The 26,275-nt window shown below is 57.2% G+C and overlaps 1 protein-coding gene across 12 annotated transcripts in view; it reads right to left on the reverse strand.

Moving 5' to 3' along the window:
* CAMTA1 (calmodulin binding transcription activator 1) overlaps window positions 1-26,275 on the reverse strand; it is an 891,439-nt gene that overhangs the window by 102,544 nt on the left and 762,620 nt on the right. For all 12 annotated transcript variants that reach the window (XM_082390202.1, XM_082390203.1, XM_082390198.1 and 9 more), the window contains one exon: window positions 8,661-8,814. In XM_082390202.1, coding sequence (XP_082246328.1) covers window positions 8,661-8,814 — 154 coding nt within the window. The remainder of the gene's footprint in view (window positions 1-8,660; window positions 8,815-26,275) is intronic.

The following is a 26,275-nucleotide window of genomic DNA, read 5'->3' on the forward strand; positions in this document are numbered from 1 at the left end:
AGGGGAAAGTGGGGGGAGGGATAAATTAAGAGTTTGGGATTAACAGATACACACGACTACATATAAAATAGATAACCAACAAGGACCTACTGTATAGCACAGGGAACTATATTCAGTATTTTGTAGTAACCTATAAGGGAAAAGAATCTGACAAAAAGAATATATATGTATATATGTATACATTTGAATCACTGTGCTGTACACCTAAAACTAACACAACATTGTAAAGCAACTATACTTCAATTAAAGAAAAAAAATCAGCCTTGCCTCTTCCTGCCTCTCCACTGCCTGCTCTCCCCTGTGCCAGGCTGGGAGGTGCCTGGGAGGCGTCCTAGAGAGAGTGGGAGATGTAAGGAGGCCCACCCTGCCTGCTCCTCATCTCCGCAGCTCCTAACCAAAGAGACAAGCAAGATGGACAGGGGAATCCTCCCCAGGCCCTTGTGTACTGAACCGCCTCCCTCCTTGACTCCAAATCCAGCTGACACAGGCAGAAGGCAGGGCAGAACCTCTGGGTCTCACAGGCTTCATCCACTGATTAACGCCTCTGCACTTAGGCAAAGAGCTGTGGTCCTGGGCCCTGGGCCCACCACGGGGATGCAGATGTGCTTCCCTTTATGGGGCTCCAGGGTTTCTCGTGACTTCAAGTCAGTAAGTGTCTGGCAAGACCCCATTATGTGCCTGACACTAATATCTAACTTTCAACCCAAGGAAACTTCTAGGGTTGGTACCATGTCTTAATCCAGAGTCTATGGAAAGACTTCACGGGGTCCTGAAACACCCAGAAGTGATACACCCGACTCTTTGCACAAGTTCAAGATCAGCATTGCCTCCGGTTCCAGCCTCACTTCCACACGGATTTGAGAATCAGCTGATGCCCAAAGAGGCCTGTGGTCCCCAAAAGGGGCCGACCCTGATCTCTGCAACAGGGCTCCTTGGCTGGCTTCTCGCTGGAAACTGCATTAGGCTAGGATCTCTCAAAAAGCAGGAGAATCTTGCTTGTTAAAAAATTCAGATTCCTGGGACGTCCCTGGCAGCCTAGTGGTTAGGAGTCTGCGCTTTCACTGCCCTGGCCCGGGTTCAGTCCCTGGTCAGGGAACTGAGATCCCGCAAGCTTCATGGCAAAAAAAAAAAAAAAAAAAAATCAGATTCCTAGGGCCCTGCCTTTTATCAACCTGCCCCGGAGGTTCTGATATGGGCCACTGCTCCCGGCGCTGAGCCCATGTCTGTGCCCAGGCTCTGCGGGCCTTGAAGGAATGGCAGGGGGTGGTGGGAAGCGAGAGGTGGGGGAACCACAGCTGCTCTGGCTTCCCTGAGCCCCCGTGGTGGGTGGTCTGGAGGTGTGCACGCTTATCCCTGACTCCCGGTCTCTCACTCCTACCCTGAGTCTAACTCCAGACATGGGAACACTGGAAAAGGCTGCTAATTGAATATTTCTGGCCAGAAAGAAACCTTCCAGCCCTGGGTGACAACAGCTTCCCCTTTCCCTGGACTGATCTACCCCCCACCTTTCCCTCCCAACTCACAGTGCCCCTGCGAGCAGCTCCGTGGGGACAGCGCCTATGCGACTTGCTTTGCAAGTGCCCCTCCATCACCCAGACTGGGACTTGAAGCACGCGTTCCTGGTCACGGGCGAAGCTGCCAGCCCCTCCACCTGCAACCGGCCAGGCGATGCCTGATCAGTTAGACCGCGTGGGAGAGGAGGCTCCCTAGGGCCCCCTTCTGTCTGTTCCAGCACCCCCACACCAGTCCCCCTCCCCGATCCAGAATCACAGAGCAGGTTCCCGGCACCAGGTCCACGGGCAGGGGTGGGTCGTGCCCCCTGCCCGCCTGCTGCCATCCCAGCCTGGGGAGTGGGACGCCTCCGGAGAGCTCACGTCTCTGAGCCGCTCTGCTGCTGCATGCCACCAGGTGGCGCTAGCCGACCAGGAACCGGTTTGGTGTGGGCCCCAGAAAGGAAAGCCTTTGTTGATTTTACTTCTTGATGTTCTATAATCACCAGGATGACAATCTAAGCAAAAAAGCAAAACAAATAAACACCGCCCCTCTTACTGGGTCTTTGGTCTTTGTCTGGAAAATGATGAAAAAACAACAGGCGCCTTGACATACAACCCGAGGCATGGGTGTGGCAACAGTGAGGTCAGCTCAGGTGGAGGAAGGGCTGGGGGCTCTGGAGACGGAGGGACCTCGCTGTTGGCTTAACCTGCGGGGTGAGTAGCTCCTGGAAGACGCCGCTGCGAACCAGCCTGTTCCTTCCGGTCTCCGCCGCAGCAGCAGCCACGTCTCAGCAAGGGGGTTCCTGTCTCCAGCCGCCCTGCCTTTGCCGGGTCCCCGTGGCTTGCTGTCCCGGCCTCACCGAGGCACAGAGGCTGTGCTCCTCCGGAGGGCGCACGGGGAGGGGCTGACATCCTGACTTCTGGCACATATACAGGCTGCAGGAGCCCAGGGACCAAGGTGACTGGGAGAACTGAGGATTTCGGGGAGCTAGGGGGGCACACTTGAACCCCACGCTCAACATGGGCTCCACCCACCATCAACATGGTCTTCATCACCTTATACTTGACTTGGTCTTTGCCCACCTACACTCAACATGGCCTCCCTCCCCACACTGAATATGGACGGCATCCACCCTCACTACCAACATGGCCTCCACACGTCTCCACACACAACATGGCCTCCACCCTCACTATCAACATGGACTTTATCACTTCATTCTTGACATAACTTCCTGCCTCACACTCAACACGGCTTCCTCAGTATGGCCTCCACTCCCGTATGCTCAACGTGACTTCCGCCTCCTCCCCGTCAACATGACCTTTACCACCTCATACTCATCCTGGCCTCTACCCCCACCCTTAACACGGCTCCGCGCCCTTGTGCTCCCATGACGTCTACACCCCTCACTCCACGCGATTTCCATCACTTCGTACTCAGCGTGCCCTCTAAGCCTCAAACGTGAGGCTCACTGCAGTCACCTCCGCGCCACACCTGTGTGTGCCCCTGCCTGCTCCCTCCTTCACGCTGCCCACCCAGCCTCCCTGCCTCCCGTCTGTCCCGCACATTCCTCCAGGCCAGGGGGACAGGGGGCCTCCCGACTGTTCGGAGCCTGGATCTCCTGAATGTCTAGGCACTTGAAGGCAGGGCCATGTATTCTGCTCTCAGGCCGTCTGCTTCGGGCCCCTCAGCCGGTCTGGCCTCTTGGGTTTGTCCTCCTGAGGGCAGGGCCCAGGCTTTTCCCCACGTGGCAGCCTCCGCAGGGCTGGCACTGGGCTGAGCTCAGGGCAGAGGTTCTAGAAGCCTGTTCTGGTTCGGTGTTGGTGGCGCAGGAGCGCCCGAGGGACCGTCCAGCTGGTCTTTGCCGACGCCCCTTAGCACAGGGCTTGGCAGGGGCTGAGCGCTCAAACTCAAGAGAGAGGACCGGCCTTCTGGCTCCGATGCAGCCCCGACACCTACATACTTTGTGTCCACGATGTCGTTTGACAGCCACGGGGCCGCAGGGAAGGGCCCACGATCGCTCTCGCCCTGAAGGAGCGCGGTGCTGCTTAGAGAGCTGGGGTGACCTGTGCTAGGCCGCTTGCTGGTCAGAGGAGGAGCTGGGACCCCCCCTCCCCGCTCCCAGGTCTGTCCTTCTACCCATCCCCCCGCCCTCGCTGCCGCTTCACCCACTTTCAGGGGGAGGGTCAGGCACTTGCTCTGGCCGAGACGGTGCCGGTGTCCCCACCTGAGCGGCGGGGGGGACGGTGGTGGTGTGTTGAAGGGCTCTTGGAGAGAGCCTTGGGGCTAGAGGGGCTAGAAAACTGAGCCCTGCCCCTGCTGACTCACACGTGCGTCCCCGCGCATGTCCCTGTGGGTCGTGGGCCGTGTGTGCCTGTGTGCACTGAGGTGTGCACGGACGTCGGCATGGGGGCTCCCCAGCCAGCTCTCCTGCTTTGCCCACCCAGTGCCACTGAGGCCCCGGGACCCCTGAGCAATGACAGAGGGGCTCCAGGAAGGCAGCGAGAGCAGAGCCAAGCCCAGAGGTAGCCGGTGGAGCCGCCAGTGGCCTCTGGGCCCAGGGAGGCCCGCGGGGAGGCCCAGGCCTTGCTGGGCAACGCAGGGCCACCTGGCCGGCTAGGACGCTCCAAGCGGAGCCCCAGGGAGAGGGGGACAGCTGGGGAAGGGCTGAGAGCACAGCTTAAATCTCACGCCCTCATCCCTCACTCTGGATGGAAAAACCTCACCACCTGCTAGCTGGGAAGCGGCTGGCATCCCGTCCCCTCGTGGGCTGCCAAGGAATGGGCAGGGCAGAAAGCCGCGGCGCCCAGAGTTGAGGGTCCACTCCAAGGGAACTGGCTCCATCTGGCTCCCTGAGGGTGGAGGGTTCGGGCCACCGTGGTTCGGGGCGGCCGAGGATCACTGAGCAAGTTTCCCGCCAGGCTGGCGGGACCGAGGCACAGAGCTTGTCTTGCCCATCATTCTTCCCACTCAAGGTTGACCCCGAGGGGGAGCGGGTCCCACCTGCCCAGCCCCCGCTCGCACTATGGCAGTTCGCCGGGTCCAAAGCGGGTGCTCTCGCAGACCGGCTGCGCTGGAACATACCCTGGAGTTTCCAGGATGAGACGTGCTGACCTTTAGATCATGTTCACTTGAGTTCTATAAACTCCAACCCTCAGACGGACGGGACCCGGGGCAATCATCCTCAGGCCTTGAGCTGAGCTGAGCTGAGCTGAGCAATTCTCAGCTGAGGCCTTACAGGAGGCACCCTAGGCTGCACTTGGCTCTACTCAGCCCTGAAGGACCCACATGCAGAACCCTATTCCCCAAAGGAAGTTAGGATGGTAGTGCTTAGAGAAGACTATACTTCCCAGACTCCCTTGCCAACGAGGGGTGACCCTATGACCAAATTCTAGCCAATGATACATGAGTGGAAGTGTTGTGTGCCACTTCTGGTCCCTGTCCTTAAAGGGATGAAGTTTACCCTCCACCTTCTCTTCTTCCCTTCCCACTGGTTGGAATGCAGTTATGATGGCAGGTGCTGGAGCAGCCATCTTGGACCACATAAAGAGGGCAATGCCCTAGGGATGGCAGAGCAACCAGCTGGAAAGAGCCTGGGTGGCTGAGCTGATCCCTGACACTGTGAGGCTGCCCTATCAACCCTGAATTTCTCTGTGAAAGAGAAATAAGCTTTAAGCCACTATTCTTTTTGTCTTTGTCACAGCAGCAGGACCCATATTCTAAATACCACAGAAGGGACTGCAAAAGACGGGAAGCATTGTTGGAAATATACCAGGAATTCTTATCAGATATCTTAATTTTTTCCCCCTTGTCTTTGTTTTTTGTGTTTTGTTTTTTTTTAGTCTGGAGGAGGCATCCCTCAGTTTGCAGGTTGAAGGGAAGCCCCCATAGGACTAAAGGGCACCCCTGCAAGAATCAAGGTGGGGTTCTTGGAATCAGTCTGGCTCAGAAGTTGGGGTCTGTGGGATCTCCCCACCCCATCGTCAACAGGTGAGGCGAAGGCTGAGGAGCAGAGTCTCACTTCGCCACGGATAAGCACAGCATTTTGATTAAACCACTGACAACTCCGCTGCAGGGCAGAGAAATTTGGAAACATCAGGAAGTCAACCTGTGAAGTCTTTGAAGGAATGTGATTTATGTGAAAATGTAATGAAGCTAATGTGTTTGGCTCCAGCGCTGGGGTGGCACGCCTGATCGTGGAACCCAATCTGATGCCTTCCTGGCTCCCAGCATACCTCTGCTTTCCCTGAACACGGGTAGCTGGTGCCCTGTGTGTGTTCCAAACCCAATCGGCATCTAAAGCTTTAACTGGAGCCGTATTTCCCAGGCTTTGTTTCTGGGCTGTGCGTGTCTAACTAGAGCCACACACACACACACACATGCACACCCTGAGTGACTGCACGCCGCTGCTCTCGTGTCTGGACACCAGAGACCCAAGTGTGATTAGCTTTATGGGGTGTTTGTTGTAGTTTTACATAATTTCCTTGATGCACTGCAGACTTTTAAAAGGCGTTCACAGTTCCCTCCAGTTAAGCATCAGAGGACCGAGGTCTGGTTTCTAGCCCCTGGAGTTCATGGCTTCATCCCCTTGCCTGCTGTGGGAGATGGCATTCCTGTTGGACTCAGGCAGGCTCCTGTGTGGGAGGGGGACTTTTCCCAGGTGGGGCTGCTTCTGAGGATGGGGGCTGTTGTGAGGGGGTGGAGGCAATGAGGGGAGAAAAAGGAAGCAGCTCAGATAAAAGAATGGGGAAGGCAAGGGGCCACGGGGTGGCTTACAAGAAAACGGCCATCGGTGTGTGTTGAGAGGCGTTAGGAGGGCCCAGGCCAGAGTCTCTGCCTGTGGTGGCCACCTTGAAAGGTATCTCTTCCCTCGGGAACATCCCCTTGGCTAATCTCTGGCTAACTTGGTCTCTGGAACCTCCCAGGACATGGGATGAAACAGTGGCTTCAGCGCCTCGGACCCAGGTCTGCAGAGGCCCAGGAGCCAAGCTGGGCCCCTCGGAGGTGGCCGGATGCTGCTGGTCTTGGTACAGAGACTGCTGGATTCTTTCTCTCACTTTCCAGAAAGGGAACTAGGGTTCTGAGAGGGTGAGTGATTGGCCTGAGGTCACACAGCGAAGCGGTCACAGACCCAGGCTGTACACCCCGCTCCTGGCTGCCCGAACTCGACTGGCCTGGCAGGGGGGTGCCAGTGCCAGTGGTTATGAGAGCCATTGCTCCCACCCAGCCAAGGCTCTGCCAAAGAGGAAGTATGGGCAGCTCTGGGGGAGGAAACCCAAGGTCAAGTACAAGCCCTGCACATTTAGACACCACGGGATGTAAGGCATGGGTGGGCGGGGCGCAGAGCAGGACCCAGCACCACTGCCCTGTTCCCCAGCCCTTGGCCTGGCCTTGGAGGGGTGCCACTGGGCAGCTCCGGCTCTCAGGCTCTGGACACCGGGGGCCTCTGTCAGGTGCTCGGGCCCCTGCGGAGAGGGGATCAAGCTGGGCCCAGCCACGCTTACCCAGCCCCCTCACAGATATTTACAGAGAGCCTTCCACGTGCCAGCACGGTGCGGGCCCCCGAGGAGCGGCAGGTAGGAAAGGTTCACGGGAATTAGCTGGGATGTTCCCCAAGTTTCTGGGTGCTCCGCAGAGCTCTGAAGAGCCTTGCGTGTCCCCTTCTGGTTAAGGAGGCTGACTTCATTCTGATGTCTCCCTGGGGGTCTCGGGAGGCCCGGGGTGCTGGGGCCCGTGGTGGTGGAGTTCCAGTTGGGTGGTCTGGGGGGGCCAGTGGAAGAGGCACTATTTGGGCTAAGGGTGGAAGGATGAGGTGGGTGAGCAGGTGAAGGTGGGGGAGAGCCAGGCGGAGGGAAGAGTGACGGCAGCTCTGCTGGAGGGACCACCCGTTAGGAAGCCCCAGGAGGGCAGGGGCAGCGGCGTGGGGTCCGCAGGTGGGTGAGCTGAGGGCACACCCAGGAGCTCATGCTCCGTCCTGAGGGCACCAGATGGCTTCAACAGGGCGGCTCCGGTCAGAGCTGCGGTTAAGGAGGGTTCCACCGGGCACAGCCTGAGCCTGGAAGGCCCTGGGCCTCCTGGCTTTGGTTCCTGGTGGCGGCAGCGAGGCCAAGCTGGCCAGAGCCTTCCCATGGGCACACAGCTCAGGAGGACAGCATGGGGCTGGACCATCAGCCTATTGGGGGTCTGCTCCCCTACTCAGAACCCTGCCCCTCCTGACCCCATCCCCAACCTTGTGGCTGGTGGGGGTATCCTCCAGTCTGAGCGCTGAAGGCTTCTCAGGATGAGCTGGCCACCGCAGGTGCCACGTGGCCTCAGCATGGACACTCAGTGACCGGACACTCACTGCGCCCAGGAAAGGACATCTCAGCTGCTCCCTGGACGTGTTTCCTCCCCGCAGCCCAACTTCCAAGGGGGCCACAGGTTCCGACGGCCCCGCTGACCTGCTCCCTGAGGTCCAGTATGATGACAGGTCTTTGCCCTGAGCCTCAGAGATCAGTGTTCCGGAACCCAGGGCCCTGCGCACTGGACGGCTTTCCCCGGCTCTGTTCTCCCTGAGCCCTCCGTCCAGGCAGCAGGAGAGGCCACCCCCGGCGGCTGCCCGTGGAAACCAGGCACCGGCCATGTCCCGGCTTTCTGGATGTGCTCGGCGTTTTGCATTCAGAGATCTGCTCCTGACGGATGCTCCCGACAGCATCACTTTGCTGACGAAATGCAGCTCAGGTCCCATTATTTGTGTGCCTCCCTGTCTGGGAGCCAAGGGTGCCCCGTGTCCAGGAGCAGATGCGCCAAGGGCAGGAGCCTGGCCAGCCTGGCCGCGGGCCACAGGCCTCTCCCTCCCCGGACTGCCACCGCGCTCCTGTCTGCGGCCTGCAAGACAGAGGTCCCAGGCGCTCTCCACTCTGCTCCTCGCTCATGGGTTTTGTGCTCTGGAACCCACTTTTCTCATCTGTAACATGGGCTGACATCTGGGTCCTGGCTGTTGCATAGGGAGCCCCCGAGGACCGGGTGGAATTGGGCAGGGTCCTTGTAAAAGCTAAGATCACTGTCATCCGAGCAGAACGGGGCTCCCGCCCCCGGATCCCCAGGCCACGGAGGACCTCTGGCCCTGCCTGGGTGACCCTGGCCAGGTCGCAGCGCAGGACCCTGGCCGGCCGGCCGCGCCTACTCACACATGGGCTTCAGCTGCCCGATGAGCTCCTCCTTCGTCCATTTCGCCCACTCCTTCTTGTCGGTGTTGATGGAGCAGAGGATGGGGCCGCAGGGCTTACCGCAGTCCTCGATGGCCGGGACGTTCAGGTAGTGCACCAGGACGATGTCGGGGTTCTGGGGGGAGAGCACAGACACTGGCAGCATGAGGGTGGTACGGAGCCCGCCCAAGGTCACCCCAGCAGGTACAGACAGGCTGAGCATCTCCACGCCGGGCTTTCTCAGCCTGGGCACCACTCACCCTCGGAACCAGATCATTGTCTGCGGTGGGGGACCACCCAGCAGCACCCCGGGCCCTCTGGTGAGATGCCATTAAACCCCGCCCCCTCCCCCAAATCTCTAGACATTGCCTGTCACCCCCTGGGGGACAAAATTGGCCCCAGTTGAGACCCACTGCTCTACACGTGGGCGGATTCATGTGTAACTAAGGACCACACACGAAGTTAAATGTATCTCTAGCCTCACGTCCCGGACCTACACCCACAGCTGCCCCAGCAGCACCGGCCCCTGCTCCGCTCCTTACATGCACATCCTCACTGCAGGTCCCTGGACGTCCCTGACAGGTATCACCACCACCCTCTTCTTAAGGGGGAAACGGAGTTCCTAGAGTTTAAGGCACCCGCATCTTTTTTTTTTTTTTTTTTTGGCCACCCTGCGTGACATGTGGAACTTCCCTGACCAAGGATCGAACCCGTGCCCCCTGCAGTGGAAGCGCAGAGTCTTAACCACTGGACCACCGGGGAAGTCCAAGGCACCCACTTCTAAGGGCTGGATGCCCCTCTGCCCCTCAGCCTGTGGTCTCCCTGCACAAGCATCTCTAAGCATCGCCCAGGAGGCAGCTGTCGCTTGGAACCTCTGGAAACTCTTCCTTGGAAATCTCTTTGGAGCTTATGAATGGAAAGAACTCTCCCCGTGAAGATGGTGAAGGCACAGTTTTGTCCCCAAGTGGTTTTATTGAAATGGGGCAGCCTCTTGCCATCAGATGCAATTCAAGGTGACCTGCGTCGCTCTCCGCCCACCACCAGCTCTGAGAGCAACACACCAAGGGGGCCTCTGTGGGGCAGCAGCTTCACTGCAAAGAGCACAGGCCCTTCCGTGGCTTTCCGTGGCCCCCCCAGACGGTGAGGCTGTTTATTGGGTCTTGTCAGGCCTGACAAAGTTGTTAAAAAAAAAAGCAGCCATGTCACTTTATAATGCATCTGAATAAACGCAGAAAAACCTCCTACCCCGAACAGAAAGTATTTCTTGAACCGTAAGGAAATGCATAATAATATATCAAGGTGCTGCCGGGAACTCTGGAAAAGCCACTTGGAAGGTCCCATCCTGTGCTATTTGCCAGATACGTCTCCTCTGCTTTTCCCTCTGGATACCCAACCCCGAGTCCTGGGCGGGCACGAGGACCCCGGCACGGAGGAGCCTGAGTCTGCGGTCACCTTTTTGGATCTGATCAGAGCAAGAGTAATACATGAATATGTGACTCAATCAATGCAATAATAAATAAAGACTCAAGACGACTCCATGACTGGTGCAGGAAAGTACACTGGTATAATTTTAAAAGATTTTCAATAAGGGTTGAAACGTAGAGTTTCTTTTTCTTGCCAACGCTCAGTTAACCAGGAAATTAAATCAACACGAACAGGAGCTTTCTCGTTAATGGCAGCTTTTCTGGATCGCGGTAATCATGCTCCTTAATAACAATGATAATCCCTGACATCCGCACGGCACTTTATTCTCTTCAAAGCACTTTGTAGCCATTAGCTGATTTGGTGCCCATGCAAGCTGGGGACGCGGGCTAGGCTGGGCAGGGCAGGGCAGGGCGCTTTCTGTCTGCAATGAGGAGCCCGAAAGCCCAGTGAAGTTGTGACTTGCCCAAAGCTGTGTGCCTGGCAACGGACAGAGCTGGGGCTGGAAGCCACAGTTCTGACTCTGCTTTCAGGTCCTGCCAAGACATCTGGTGGCCTCTTTTTGCCCGGTCTAACTGCCTTCGCATCTCATATTTAACTTCGTCCTTGCAATATGCCCAAGAGGCAGGTGGGCTGGGTAGCTCTGCCATGCCCGTGGCCTGGATGGGGTAGCCCAGGAGAGGAGGAGCCATCCTCCCTGTGTCCCAGCCCTCTGTTCTTCCTACCGACCAGCACACTGGCCTCCCCGGGCTGGGAGCTCCTGCCTGAGTCTGTGCTTGGCCAGACGGCAGCGTCAGCCACTGAGCAAGACAGAGCAGGGATCAAAGGGCTGCAGGGGCCCGCAGGCCACTCAGGGCTTTCTCTGATCACAGCCCCTGGAGCAGGAGCCCAGCCCTGCGGGAGGAAGCCAGGATGCCAGATGTCTGGGAAATGAAAGGTCCGTAGCTTCCTGCCCCACTGCCCCACTGAGAGCAGCCTGGGCGCCTGGAAAAGCTGTGGGAAGCCAGGGTAGTGGGAGGGCAGGAGGGGGCCTGGGAAGCAAAGGGCACCGAAACCAGGCACCGAAACCCCCAGAACTTGAGCTCCTGCCCTACAGCACCCAGACTCTCCTATCTCAGGAAGTCCCATTCCTTCCTTCAGGGTCCAGCTCCATTTCTGCATAACCAGCCTCCACCTACTGTTTGAGGACAGGCACAAGGCTCGCCGCCTCTTCCTCCAGGAAGCCTTTCTGGATACCTCACCCTCTGTACCTCCACCACAGCAGGGTGGAGATTGGGTAGAGATTGTCTTAATAGTCTGTAAGCCTCCTTTATCTGCGCCACCACAGGGACAATGCCCGGGAGGGAGCTATCACAGCATCTGGCAACGCCTGCTGCTTCGTTCTTTTTTGTAGAGTTGAATCAGGCTGACTTTGGATCTTCTATCCTTACTCTTCCCAGATTTGTGTTCAGCTGACACCTGGCTTTGGTTTTCTGTGTCTTCGAAGGGCAGGGCAGCTTCTCTGAACACAGGGTGTTCGTAGGAAGCTAAGAGGCAAGGCTGGTTCTTAACCTTGTCTGGGTCTAAGGCCTCTGAGAATTTGATGAAGGCTGTCGCTTCTCCACTCCCAGCCCAGAAGAACTCCCCAAGGCGCATCAACGCTGCATTTCGGAAGCGCACAGACCCAGTGGTCTGTGGACCCCACATCTGTAGCCAGGGGCTTAGGGATTCAAGATCCACCGTGGCCCCTTTCAACTCAGGGAATACGCCCAACACGTACATCCCCTTCCCAGGAGCCTGCATCCTGGGCCTTGTGCCTTGATAAAATTAGGAGAAAGCCCCAGTCCCTGACGGGATCAAGGAGGCTGGGTTTGGGATTCGGAAATACAGAAGCAGGCTGCGTCATGCTTTATATCTTTAACACAAATTCCATCCCAGGGCCTGGAGTTCCTGAGGCCGAAACTCCTGAGTTGAATTTTAAATAACAGCTTCCTGGCTTGAGGCTGGTTTTAAGACACAGAGTGATTGAGGTATTTTTGGAAATTGGGGGCACACATCACTTCTTGGCAACGTTGCGGTTTTATTCACTAGTTGTACATTTTATTGGGTGTTTCTGGCAGAAAAATATATTAGGCGTAGAGTCCCAATGTTTCAGTTTCACGGGGGGCTCATGATATTGTCAGGTCCTCAGGGAGTGCGGAGCTGCCGGCAGGGAGGTGCAGGCTGGCTCCAGGGGACACGAGGACACCCCCCCACCAGACCCACCCAGACTCTCGGGTCGGGACGGCTGTGGAGCCGGCCTGCCTTCACCCCCCCCACCCCTGCCCCGGGCTGACATCCTCTAATGGCTCCCTGGGGTTTACCACCACGGCAGACTTTGCAGGTCGCAGGTCTCACCCAGAGGCTCCTCCCCGGGCTACGGAATGTCCATGAAGGTGCAAGAGGCCGTCCCCGTGAGGAGAGGGTGGCCTTGGAAATGACCCCCCCGCCAAATGTCCAGGAGGCCTGTCCGGTGTTAGAGGCCTGGGGGAGCCCGATGGGGTGGCTGTGGATAAGTGAACGTCTCAGAGAACTTCCATGACTTTCTGGAAAGAGCCACGGACGAGGAGACCCCCTCCCTCCCTTTTGGTACCTCAAGCTCTTTACCTGTAAAAGGACACAGCCTGACCCCTCCCCTGCCCGCCATCAGGCTGCAGCAGGGGCCAAGATGGGGCCTTGGCGAGGTGCGACGTCCCATCCATACAGGGTCACGCTGTTCTAACTACTAGGTGTCACCAAACCCCGAAACAAACAAAACCCTGGTGTTTTTCCAGAGAGCAGGACCGGAGTCAGCTTCTAGCAGGCAGTCTACCCACTTATAACACGCACTTTCTTGCTGACAGTCCGTCTGCCCCGACGTTCCCCTTACTGTCGTGACGCCCCTTCCTCTCCAGGCCTCACAGCTGGGCCTTCGTGCCCCAGCCCCCTCAGCACCCTCCGCCAGCTTCACGGCCTTCGGCCCACCACGTTCCAAGGGTTCCTCGATTTCTCCCCCCAGCCCCACCTCCCGGCTCTGCTCCAAGCTCACCTGTCCCACTGCCCATCGACAGCTCTTGTTGGGACCTCAAAATGCCCCCGGCTCACGTGGCCCAGCCTGACGGCCGCTCCCCACACCTGGCCCACCCCGGGCTTCACCCAATGACCAATGGCACCACCTGCCCTCAGCGGCCCAGGTCAAAGCCTTTCTCCTCGCTTCCTCTCCCTCCAATCCGTCCATCACCAAACTGTCAATTCTCCCCCTCAGGTAAGCCTGCCCCACCCACTCAGCCCTACATCCCCCCGAGACCACCCAGTCAGAGCCGCTCCCCCTGCATCTCCTCACTTCCTCTCTCCCCTCCCTCCCCATCCCTCTCCCAACCCCAGCAGGCCTGACCCTCTGATTCTGGCCCGAGAATGAACCCCACACTCCTGACACGGTCGCAGGGACCCGCCATCTGTTTTCTTCTCCGGCCACTCACGCTCCCCCTGGCTTCCCCCGGCTCCCCCCGCTCCTGCCACCTGTGTTCCCCAAATCTGCCGCGTGCGCTCTCTCCTGAGCTGTCCTCTCTGGCTGGTGGGCTCTGCGCCACCCGTTGGCGTGAGCCTCAATGCCACCTCCTCTTGGACACCGTATTCAGAGACCCCCTCAAACATGGTGCCACCCTGCCCCCACCCGGGGCCCTACTACCTTTGCATCCTTTATTTTCTTTACAGCACCCATGCCCAATTCTCATTTCTGAGCGGTTACTGCTGGCTTTGGCCTGTTTTCCCACCTAGAAGCGAGAGCTCCGGTGGCCGGGCTCTGTCTTGCTTGGTGGTGGTGGTGGTGGGGTTCCTGGAGCCCAGAGCGGGGCTGGCACATCGGAGATGCTCTGCCCACCTGCTGAGTGCTGAGGTGGGTGAGAGCTGAGCTGCCCCAGGGGTGCTGGCATGGCTGGGGCAGGTGGTATGGGTCCCTGGAGACCTCTCCCCGCCCCAGCTATCCTTCCTGAGGGACAGACAGACTTGTGAGGAGAGGACAAGCGGCCTGGGAGGGGGAGGAGGTGTCCACCTCCTTGGAAGGGGGAGGAAGCACCTGAGAGGCCCAGGAGCTCTCGGCCCCTCTGCGGGAGGCTCAGCTGGTCCTCAACCCATCTCCTTCTCAGGTTTTATTTGGAAATGTGAGGTTTGGACTTGCTATCGACCTAGTTCCAGGCTGTGGGGCTGCCAGGCAGAGGACTGTGGGCTGGAGCTGGTGGAAGGGCATCTCTGGGGGCCGAGTTAGACTTTGTCTCCAAAGGCATCTTTTCCAGTTGGAGCCTTTCACCTGAGCTGGGGGGACAAATGGGAGCCAGGAGAACAAGCTGGGGACCTTTACATCCAGTGGCACAGGAGGGGTTGAGAATGCTCTGTAGAGAGAATGCTGGGCTAAAGTTAAACCAGCTCCTTGGCTGCAGGACTTGTCAGAGCCTTGGTGGCACCCTGTGCAGGAGGATCGCTCGGTGGGCGTTTTGTGGGCAGGTTTTCCAAGCTTATGTGACCTTGAACCTGAGCACCTCTTGGGACCCTAGTGTTCTCTGGAACACAGTTTGGGAACCTCTGAGAGAATTCAGAGCCCAGGGAAAGCACCTCCGGCAGCTGTTGGAAGACAAGGGCCCTTAATGGTTCCTGAGTCCCTTTCCCCTGGGGCCCCTCCCTGGCCTGGCCTGAGGCTCACCGGGCGTTTGAGCTGCTTTCAGGTGACCGCCAGGTTTCTAAGGAAACCCCTGACCGACTGGGCGCACTGTCCCCACAGCCCTCTCCTCCCCAGAGCCCCCCTTTCCCAGCAGCTGCGACTATAGTTCTTCCCTGACCCAGGGTGGGGCGTGGGGCTTCCTGTTGGAAAGACTGAGGGGCTCAGGTAAGAGGCTAGGGCGGGGGACTCTGTCTCCCCTTCACGCGTGGGCCGTCCTTCCTGATCTGGGTACCCTGGGCCGCTGGGGTCCCTGCGGGCAGGTCTGGGACCGGGGCTGAGCGCGTAAAGGTGGGGTAGGGGCAGGCAGGAGAAGGGCACGGGGGCTGGCGGAGGGGGCAGCGGATTTAACCTTCTTAATGACAGTGATGGGGCTTTCAGGAGGGGAGACTGAACGAGAAAGCATGCCCCGTCTGCTCCTCCGCCAGGGTTAGCGCTGTTGCGCGGTGTTAGTGCCGGTGCGGCCGCGGAGGGGGCGGTCGGGGCGCCAGTGGCGGCACCTGTGGTCCGGGTTAATCCGCAGCAGCTCTTGCCGCAGACACTACAGATTTCTAGACCCTGGTGCCCGGGGCAAGGCGGGCGCAGCAGCTCGGGGGAGTAGCAGGTGGAGAAAGGCTGCAAGGTGTCTCTCTCCGCACGGCTCCCACGAGGGAGAACCGAACTCAGTCCCCCCAACCGTGGCAGAACCCGGGCCTGGAGGGCTGGGGCAGGAGGGGGAGGTGCAAAAGGGTGGGAGAAGGAGAGAGAGAACGGAATAGGCCAAGGCGCTCAGCAGAGAGACATGGGAAGCCAGGTTGGTGGCAGCCAGGGTGGATGGGGGTGGCACAGAGACTGGGGGGGTGGCAGGGATGCCAAGCTTGCCCCTGGAGAGCCCTGACCTCCAACCTGGAGGAGACGCCAACGGCTCCTGTGGCTTCTGGCTCCGAGAGCTGAGGGTTGAGGTGCAGGAGCGCTCGCGGTGGGCAGACGCTTGATCTGGCCGAGCCTTAGCGCCTGCTCTTCAGGATGGGGGAGATGAGTACCAATGGCCTTAACCTTGCTGGAGAGAGCGGAGGCAGGTAAGGGGCTCGGGCGGCAAGGAGCCTGACCCACAGCCGATCCGAATGGGCATTCCGTAATCTGTTACGGGTTTGCGATGCAGGTGGGGAGGCGTTCCAGTTTTCGGTGGTGGGGGGAAAGCTGAGCCCTGCGCCTCCTGCAGCTCAAGCCTGCTCCAGGGTTTGTACCACAGACCCTGGAATGGGCTGAAAGTAGCGCGATTTCACCGGAGACCCAAGTGGCCCAGAGCAAGAGCCTTGGGGAGCTCACGTCGTCTCGGCCATGGCCAGCGCTGGGCACCAGGTGGCTGGATGCCGGGGGTCCTGCAGCCCCAGCCCAGGACCCTACCCTCCGCTGGGAAGGAAGAGGCAGCTTCCCTTTCTGTGGAGTAAGCAGGACAGTGGCGCAAGAAGTGGTTAAAAATGCAAAAAGCTGTTGGTTTGGTTAAAGAAAAATGCAGCTGCAACATCTGTTTGACTCTTGTTTGCAGCTTCATCAACGCTAAGCGTTCAATAAATCAGGGTGGCATGGTGCTCCGTTTCTTCTGTGGCTTGGTCATTAATCTCATGCCAGTTCTCATGAAAAATGAAGGAGAGAGGCTGTGTGATAGTGAAAATGTATACATTACCCAGAAAGTCATAATAGCATGTAATAGTGGCCACACACCTCCCCACTTGCCGCCGGGGGAGGGGGCCGGGTCTGCGCGCCACCAGCCCGGGGGGGAGGGAGACAGAGAGTAAATCAGCATCGTTTGCGCTGCAGGCCCATTCTGTGATTGCCTTTGTCCTAGTAGCATCATTGATGCAGATTCTGAAAGCCCCACAAGCCTGATCTTCAGAGGCAGAGCCTTCCCAATAACGGAGGGTCGGCGCCCATAAAACAGGAGTGCAGAGCAGGCAGAAAGAAGGACAGGACTTATTAGGGAATGAATAAATGATGACACCAGGCAGCTCAGGGCCGGCCGGGGTGTCACCACACTGCAAGGCAGAGAAAAACCCTCTGGCCTGGACTCCAGCTGCCCTGGGCGGCCTGGCACCTGTTCGCCGCTCTGGATAAAGGCACGAGGTGGGGCCGCTGTCCCCATCAGGTCTCCTGGGGTCTGCCGGCCCCTGCGGCCTGCTGTTCCCCTCCTGGTTCGCTCTTCCCCAGCTGGGGAAACGCAAGTGCTCCCATGACCAAGTCCATGTTTTACGCCATCTCGGGGTGTGTGCTGGGTGCTTCTCAGGCGGCAGGGCCGTGCCTGTACCCCCAGCGCGCACCTCCCGCTCCACTGGGCGCCTCTGTTTGCAAAGACTGCTTTCTGAGTGTCAGCTGTGTGCGGGGCCCCCCCGTCAAGCCCCATGAAGCTTTCCTCATTCACTCCCTTCAACAACCCACAGAAGCAGGTGCCATCGTTACGTATTTGAGGGATGCAGACTCACGCTCAGGGCTCCACAATTCAACCCAGACGCAAGCCCCAAGCCCGTGTCACTGCGCCTGCCCTCCACTGGGGCCCTGGGGCTCTGAGGGAACTCGCCGCACGGTGGAGGGAGGGTTGTGTGCCCAGCCTCGGTGCCCTGGGCATCAGCGGCCCAGATAGCATCTGTGCCAGGGTGAGAATGGGTCCAGGGAGCCTGTGGGGTGCGGGGAGCTGCTGGGAAGAGGGGTGGGGCCGGCCTGTGAGCTCCGCAGGGCAGGGCCAAGGCAGCAGAGCCCCTGTCTCCACAGCAAGGGCCTGCGGGGGTCAGGACACCCTCTGTGGTCAGGCTGTGGGGTGAGGGCAGGGGTAGCCGCAGCTGAGCACCTGGCGACTGGGGGGGCAGACCCAGATCCCCAAAGTTGGGGCCTGTTGAAGAAGCAAGAAAAGAGGGAGAGTGGGAAACAAAAGAGGCACCCCGGAGCCGCCAGTAATAGGCAGAACCAGCTGTCAGCTGCACGCTTCCTGGGAACCAGGACCCCATCACGGGCTGGGTACCGGACCCCCCGGTGCAGTCCAGCAGGGCAGGGGACCCAGACAATCTCCTTGCTCCTTTGCCAGTGCTCAGCAGGGCGGGGGACCTGTGGGGGGGTAGCGATGCCTGGGAGAGGCTTGGGGGGCTCACAAGGGGCCTCCCCTCCTGCTCCAAGTGGGGGCAGAGGCCTGCAGCCCCGGGGGAGCTCCCGTGGCCCCTCGGCCGGGTGGCCCTCATTAAGCCCACGTACTCACCGGAGCGAGTCGGGGGCCGGCAGCCCTTCCCCGCTTCGGAGGGAGGCTGGGAGACTTAATTAGTTAATGTGGATAAAGTGGTCTGAAGATGAAAAACCCTGGGTAATTGCTGAGTGCTACTGCTGCCGCCACCGCTGTGACACAATTACCAGAATTTTTCAGTCGTGGGAATATAGTTAAACAATTTCCACCTGGCGTGGGCTTCCGGGAACCCCGCCGGCTTAGGCACTGGCCTGCTCGGTCCTCTTTAACCCACAGGTGATGTAGGAAAAACACACTAATTGTGGGAAATCACGCCCGTCACAGTCTCGGCCACCTGGGGACCGCTGAAGTAAAGAAGAATGTGCCACTCGCCCCGAGCAGATAAAGACGCTTTGGGCTCAAAGAGAAGCCCAGGATGCCGTCCATCCTGACTTTCTGGAAGCCTCTGAGCAAGTTCTACCCAAAGGCCCCTGGAAGGTGAAGCCACCCTGGAGGATGCCGCCGGGGAGGACGTTTAATGGTGCAGCGGGACCCCGCTGCCCCCCACCCCACCCCGTACCTGTGGGGCGTACCTGTGGGGCGTACCTGTGGGGCGGGATGTGTGGGCACGTTTCTGGATGGACAAATGGAAGCCAGGAGATGCACACTGGCTCAGGGCCAGGCCTTGCCTTACTTAAAGTCATTCTGCATGATCTGGGGGAAGAAATGCCCAATAAAATCTCCACGTTTGCAGATGACGCTAAACCCTCCCGGGTGATGAAGCGCCGAGTCATTTGCGATCGGTCACGAGAGGATCTATTTAGTGGATGCAGAGTGACAGATGGGGCCCAGTGTGGGCGAAGCGCAGGGCAGCGTGCTCAGGGAGAGTAAAACAAATTGCCTGCGGAGGCTGGTGGGGCTGAGCGGCCACCCATCGACTCAGGAAGACCCCGGGGGTTTCTGGAAGCCACTGTCCAGAGTCGTTGCTGCGACCAGGAAGGACCAAGCCCGGAGAGTCCGACACGAGGGCTCTTTATCAGAAACCTTGATTTGGGGCCGCGAGTGCACGGGAGAGGGAAGCATCCCTCGAGGAGGGGTGGATGGCCACGGGGAAATGAGATAAGGATTTTTCTGGTCAGAAAGACAAAAGCCGAGGGGAAGTGTGACTCAAAGTCTCTCAGGTCAGAAAAAGGAAAAGAAGGTGAACGTGTGTTTTTTTTCTCCAGCTCCCTGAATACTAAGAATATGGGTCCCCCCTGGAGCTCAGGGAGTCATTGGTGGCACAAACTCTGCACAGCGGGCAGGTAACGTAGGAGACTTATTACCCCCAGGGAGAAACGGGCTGAAAAACAGAAACCGATTTTTTTTTTTAAATGGGCAACGTTAGTTTCTGGATGGCTGACCTGTAAGGAGTTGTGGACGGAGGTCAGGATATCGGGGGTCATCTCTCCCTGGGACCCAGTTGCTGGAGGTACCATGATGCTCAGTGCCTCCACTGGGGTGGATCCAGGCTGGGACTGTCAGCCGGGGTGTTAACTGCAGGCTGTTTCCTGCTTGCCAGGCACTGGCCAGGGACATGGGCCCCTGTCACCCTGCAGCTGGCAAACCTGAGCCTGGATGAGATTCCTTTTCTGTCTCCTGCGTCCTCTGCTCTCACCTTGAATTCATTTTTGACATATTAGAAATCACTGCAAGAGTTGCTCCAACCAACCCTGGGACAAGAAGCCTTGGGCCTTTCTCTGGGACGTAGAGCTCGAGGGAAGGAATCGTGCTCAGGGTGGGCAGCCCTGGCCCAGCAGGATGGAGCGTGGGGTAGCTAGGCATTGGGTGATCAGCTGTCAGAGGGCTGCAGTCCCCCTCTTCTGACCTCCTCTCCTCTCCCAGGAGCCAAGTCTACGGGCTACACGACACCCCCTCACTAACCTTACAGAGGCCCTGTTTATGGCTTAGACTGGTCATGTCCTCCTGGGAGGCTGGAAGCCAAGCCCACGGCCGTCCCCTCCCTGCCCTTCCCGCTCCAAGGACGCGTGCACCTTAGTCTTGTTCCTGCGGCTGGTGTGCCTGCTCAGGACCCTGGCCCATTAGGCAGGGGGTCAACCCCATCAGAAGACAGTGGCCCCAAGCGGTCATCCAGGTGTCTCCAGAGTGACTGACGTGCTCTGGAGCCCCTCCTGTCTATCTGCTTCTCACAATAGCTCTGGAGGAAGCTGAGCACATGCCACCATCCCCACCGGCCCCATGAGCCCCCACTGACTGAGAGGTGCCATGTGATCTGCCACCTGGCTAATGGGTGGCAGAGCTGAATGTGGCTCTGGTGCGTTTGGTGCTCTCACGGTAAGAGCATCCAAGTGTTCTTTAGGGAGCAAGCCATCCCTCCCTGACTCAGTCCAGGGATGGAGCATGTGACTCAGGCTGGCCAATCGGAGCCCTGCATTCTTTGGGCCATGGGGATTGGCCATGAGTCCCAACCAGAGGCAATCAGAGCTAATGGCTGGACCTGGCTGGAGCCCCTGGGGGGCAGGGATGCTCTTTCCTGCTGGACCTGAACCTGAGATGATGAAGCCTAGAGCTCCTGGAAGCCATCTCTTGCCAGCACATGGAGTCCAAGAAGGAAGCCAGTGGAGGAGGCAGCGCCCAGGGCAAGAGACTGTAAGCCTCCATGCCACTGACTGAGCCCCTGGATCCAGACATGCCTGAAGCCAGCCCACCTCAAGACTTTTCAGTAACTTGAACACCCAAATCTCCTCTTATCCTGAAGCCAGTTCAAGCTGAATTTTCTGTTGCATCAACAAAGAGATCTAACTCCTAAATAGACCATATGTCTTCCTTTTGCTAAGCCAGCGCTCTCGCCACTACACAATTCAGACTGTCCTCTAGTTACAAGAACCACCATCACTATGGTTACTGAGAGCTACCAGTTATTCAGCACCTGTATGTTCCAGTGCTGGGTGCTAAGGGCTTCACAGGCCTTAGCACACTGAACCTGCATGAAGTCGCACTGGGGATCATCATTTCTTCTTTACACATAAGGAACATGAAGGGAGAATTAAGTAGCCCACCAACCACCCCCTACCTTGAGCCCAGGTCTGTCTGATTCTAAAAGTGATGGTGAGGGAGAGTGGTCCAGAGTTGTGCTCTGGAGACCACTGCCTGGGTTTGAGTCTGGATTCTGCTGCTTCCCAGCCGTGAGCCTTAGGCAAGCACATCTCAGTGCTTCAGTTTTTTCATCTATAAAATGGACAGAATAATAATACCTACTGCACGAATTTGTTGTGAAGGCTAAATGAGATAAAGCATTTGAACAGTGCCTGACACATGGTAAACCTTCAAAACTGCCAAGTATTCTCATGACCGACTTCTGAGACCAGTGTTACTTTGTCTCACAATATTGCTACAGATAATGTTTCCCTAAGATTTTTGAGGACTTGTATGTGGAACAAAACCAAATTGATTCAGACATTGCTTGTCTGAGAAGTGTAATTCTTAGACAGGAGCCCATCGAGGCAAAGGTAAGGAATTCTTTTCAGACGTTGGAGAAGCATCTTTATCTCCAGTGGATGCTCAAGCCATTGGAGGGTTTGAATGAGCTAACACGGGTCATTCTTGTCCAGACAACAGGATCCGAGACAATTCTCGGCTACCTTCCAAGTGCCGGAAGAAAACAAAACCACATTTCTCCAAAAAAATTTTGTCATTTAAGTGTCCATGAATTCAAAGAGCTATCTACCCCACCCCCATCCTGCCACGTCGCCGGAATGTGCGGGATTCTCCTGGGCCACTGGGGACATTTCTGGTCCTCGGCCAGATGATTCAGGTGTCAGATGACTGGTAGGTCTTCGAGGAGCCCAGGTCTTTCAAACTCTTCTCTAATCATCACCGCTCACCTCCTCATCAGGACACTTTACATATTTTAATTTGTGCAGGAAAGATCCTCAAGGATCCTGCAAATCACAGGACTTGAACTGAACTCGTCTGCATTTTCCTCTCGGAACAGAGGATGATAGAGGTGGGAGGAAACTTCGGGATCATCCAGGCCAACTTCTCCACCCACTTCCATTTCCAGCTGGGAAAACTGAGCCAAGAGACGCTGTGGCTTGTCTAGTGTCTCCCAGTGGACAGGGAGAGAGTGAGGACAGGGGACACTCCCCTACCCCCCCTACCCTCTGCTGGCATCCTAGCTCTGCCCCTTCCTGGGGTTCGGAACCACCTGAAGCCAATGGTTGTACCACCCTTGCTTCACAGAGAGGACATGCAGAAGGCCAGAGCCGGTTCTGTTCACCCACGTGGCACTCACAGTGAGGCCGGCTTCCCCGTCATTGCCCTTCTTTGCAACCTTGACTGTGAATAGGCTCTCAAGATCCTCAGAGGGCTGGAACGTGGCCCTGTTCTTATTCTTTAGAGCTCGTGCTTTCCGTTCAGCATCTTCCCAGTGCTAGCGATGGCGGGGCAGGTACGCTAAGCAAGAAAGTCTGGGAGGCTGGGACCTGCGCCACCCTCCCCCCGTTCTGGGGGAGCATCTGGGGAGCCCCTCCCCTAAATCCTATTAAAGACATAAACCCCAAAGCTCTCCCTTGACTGACAAATAGGCCGACTGTGGAGGCAGCAGAGGATGAATTGTGCCCGACCCATAGAGCATCTATAGGATTTTTATGCTCTGACAACTGTAACGGTGAGATTCCAGCAATTGTTTTAGAAGGAATCATGATTATATTGGGCCGTATGTTTTTTTAATGTGTTCCCCAGTTCCTCTTTAATACTTTGGTAGGACAAGATAAAGTGTAATCACTGAAGTAATTGTGGCACTCAACAGTTTATGTCTTGAAAGAGTGACCGGGGGTTAACAAAGCCATGGCAGGACGAGGTTTGGATTCGAAATTACAGTTTTTCTTTTTGTTACTTTCTTTTTAAATCCTTCTTTATCTTCCTTCTTTCTCCAGTGGCTCCTGGAGCTCGCTGATAACCGGTAAGCCTCCTCGGGTAATAATGGGACCTGCTGTACTAATGACACAGGCAAATCAGGGGCCACCTCTTCTGCAGAGCTGCTGCAGTGGGGTTGCCCCTGCCCCAGAGCCCGTGCCTTTACAGGCAATGCCGACTTGTCCCCCAGACCAGCGAGGCTCGACATCCCGGGTCCCAGCACCGATCAAGACCTGATCTCTGGCACCATGTCCCGAAACCGCCGGCTGCCGCCAAGAGGCTGGGCTGCCCGATGCCGGCCCCTCGCAGAGGGCAGAGGAAGGCGAGCCCACCAACTCCGAAAGCTCCTGGAATCGTCGCCTCTCCTGGCAGATGCCACAGCACCCTTGGGGTGGAGGGCTGTGGCCCGCAGGGGGCTGAGGACCCCATCCCTCTTCAGATGGTGTGCTAGAGAGCCTCCTCCAGCTTCCTCGGGGGTCTCTAGGCATCTGCCGGTGGAAGCAGAACTGAGCCACAGAGCTGGGAAGCCTCAGAGTAATCATGGGGCCACGGCTCCCGCGCGCTCAAGTCTACGGCACTGTGATGTCAGCAGGGCAGAAGGAGGGTAGAAGCGTAGGAAGGGTGAGGCTTTTCTCTGTCTGCGAGGCCACCGCCCTGGTCTGGCCCTCCTAGCTGTAGCCATGTCCCTGCCTGGAAGCCAGCCCCTCCCATCGGACTCCCAGCGCCCTTTCCCAGCGCTGGTGGTGTCGCAAAGCGTCCCTGGTTCCTCATTTCCTGTGAACGCAACTCACTCCCGATAACACAGGCCCCCACGATCGATCGGCCAGATCTGCCCTTCGTCTACACCTCCCAAGTACCGTCCTCACACCCCCCGCTCAGTCCTCGGGACCACTCAGCCTGCTCTGCCCACCCACTCTGTTCCCAGGGCCTGGAACCCTCCACCCATCTCGGCAAGTCCCCGTTCCACCTGCTTGTCGTGACCCAGCTCCAATGCCTCCTTGTCCCTGAAGCTTCCCCTAATCCTCCCAACCAAAAATAACTGCGCTCTCCCTGGACCCCGAGCAGCCCTCTGTGCCTCTTTTAGCACGGCCGGTCCTGCCCCTTTCACTGATCTTTGGGCTGAGTCTACACTCCCCTTCCAGACACCAGGCTTATTTGCAACAATGTGGATGGACTTGGAAGGCATTATGCTCAGTGAAATAAGTCAGGCAGAGAAGGACAAATACTGTATGTTATCATTTACATGTAGAATCCAAAAAGCACAACAAACTAGTGACTATAACAGAAGAGAAACAGACTCAGACAGATATAGAGAACAAACTAGTGGTTACCAGTGGGGAGGGGGAAGGGGGGAGGGGCACGATAGGGGTAAGGGGTTCAGTGGTACAAACTACTATGTATAAATAAATAAGCTGCAAGGATATATTGTACAGCACAGGGAATATAGCCAGTAATTTATAGTGACTATAAATGGAGTATAATCTTTAAAAATTGTGAATCTCTATGTTGTACACCTGAAACTTATATAACATTGAACATCAACTATACCTCAATTTAAAAAAGTAAAGAAACACCAGGCTTCCGGAGAGCAGCGTCTACGACGGAAGGAAATCCATTCCCCAGTAGGTGGCCAACAAGTGTTGGCTGAATCAACGGCTGGGGGACCTCATCTGCCCTGGCGGGGGGTGGTGAAGGGGGTGCGCAGCCTGGACTGACACGGGGGGCGGGTGGGGAGAGCCCCAGGTGCTGGGCTGTGCCTTTGGAGGAGAGCAAGGACGTCAGCCAGCTGGTGGCCCGCATCCTCACCGTCCACCAGTCACCCTCTCCCTCATCTCTTCTGCCGTTGCCAAGGCAGAGTGCGTGAAGCCGCAGGGGCCCTTCTGGGTGCTTCTGCAAGTGGGCCCATTTCACCTGCGGGGGCAGGGCCGCACCAGAATGCTTTGTTCCAGCCTCACTCACAACACCCACTCCCTGCCGTGGCCCTGGAATTTCACACTAAGCTGTGGTGGATGGCACCCTTTCCTCTAAGCTCAGGGGGTCCCAGGAATCGCACAGCCGAGATCTGGGTGGCCATTGCCAATGGACAAAACCTGGCCAACACCTCTGCATGCACACACGCACACACGCCACACTACACACATATACACCACACACACCACACTACACACACACCCACACCACACACACACACCACACACACCACACACAGACACAGACACACACCACACACAGACACACACACACACATACACACCACACACACACATACACACCACACACACACACGCCACACACACACACACATACACACCCACACCACACACACACACCACACACACCACACACAGACACAGACACACACCACACACAGACACACACACACCACACCACACACAGACACACACACACACATACACACCACACACACATACACACCACACACACACATACACACCACACACACACGCCACACACACACACACACACACCACACAGACTCCACACATACACACCACACACACACATACACACCACATGCACACACACACCACACACACACACACCACACACAGACACACACACCACACACCACACACACACCACACACAGACACACACACACCACACCACACACAGACTCCACACACACACACACACCACACACATACCACACACACACACACCACACACATACCACACACACACATATACACACACATACACACACACACCTACACACCACACACACATACACACACACCACACACCACACACACACATATACACACACACACCACACACAGACTCCACACACACACATACACACCACACCACACACATATACACCCCCCCACACACACACATACACACCCACACCACACACACACACCACACACAGACACACACACACCACACCACACACAGACTCCACACACACACACACACCACACACACACATACACACCACACACACACGCCACACACACACCACACAGACTCTACACATACACACCACACACACACATACACACCACATGCACACACACACCACAGACACACCACACACAGACACACACACCACACACCACACACACAGACTCCACACACACACCACACACCACACACCACACATACACACACACACCACACACACACACCACACACACACCACAAACACACATATACACACACACACACCACACACCACACATACACATACACACCACACACACCACACACACACATACACATCACACACCACACACAGACTCCACACACAAATACACACACACACACCACACATACACACACCACACACACGTACACACCACACACATATACACCACACACCACACACACACATATA

The sequence above is a fragment of the Balaenoptera borealis genome (assembly GCF_965194805.1).
Source record: "Balaenoptera borealis genome assembly, chromosome: 1".
Taxonomy (NCBI): Eukaryota; Metazoa; Chordata; class Mammalia; order Artiodactyla; family Balaenopteridae; genus Balaenoptera; species Balaenoptera borealis.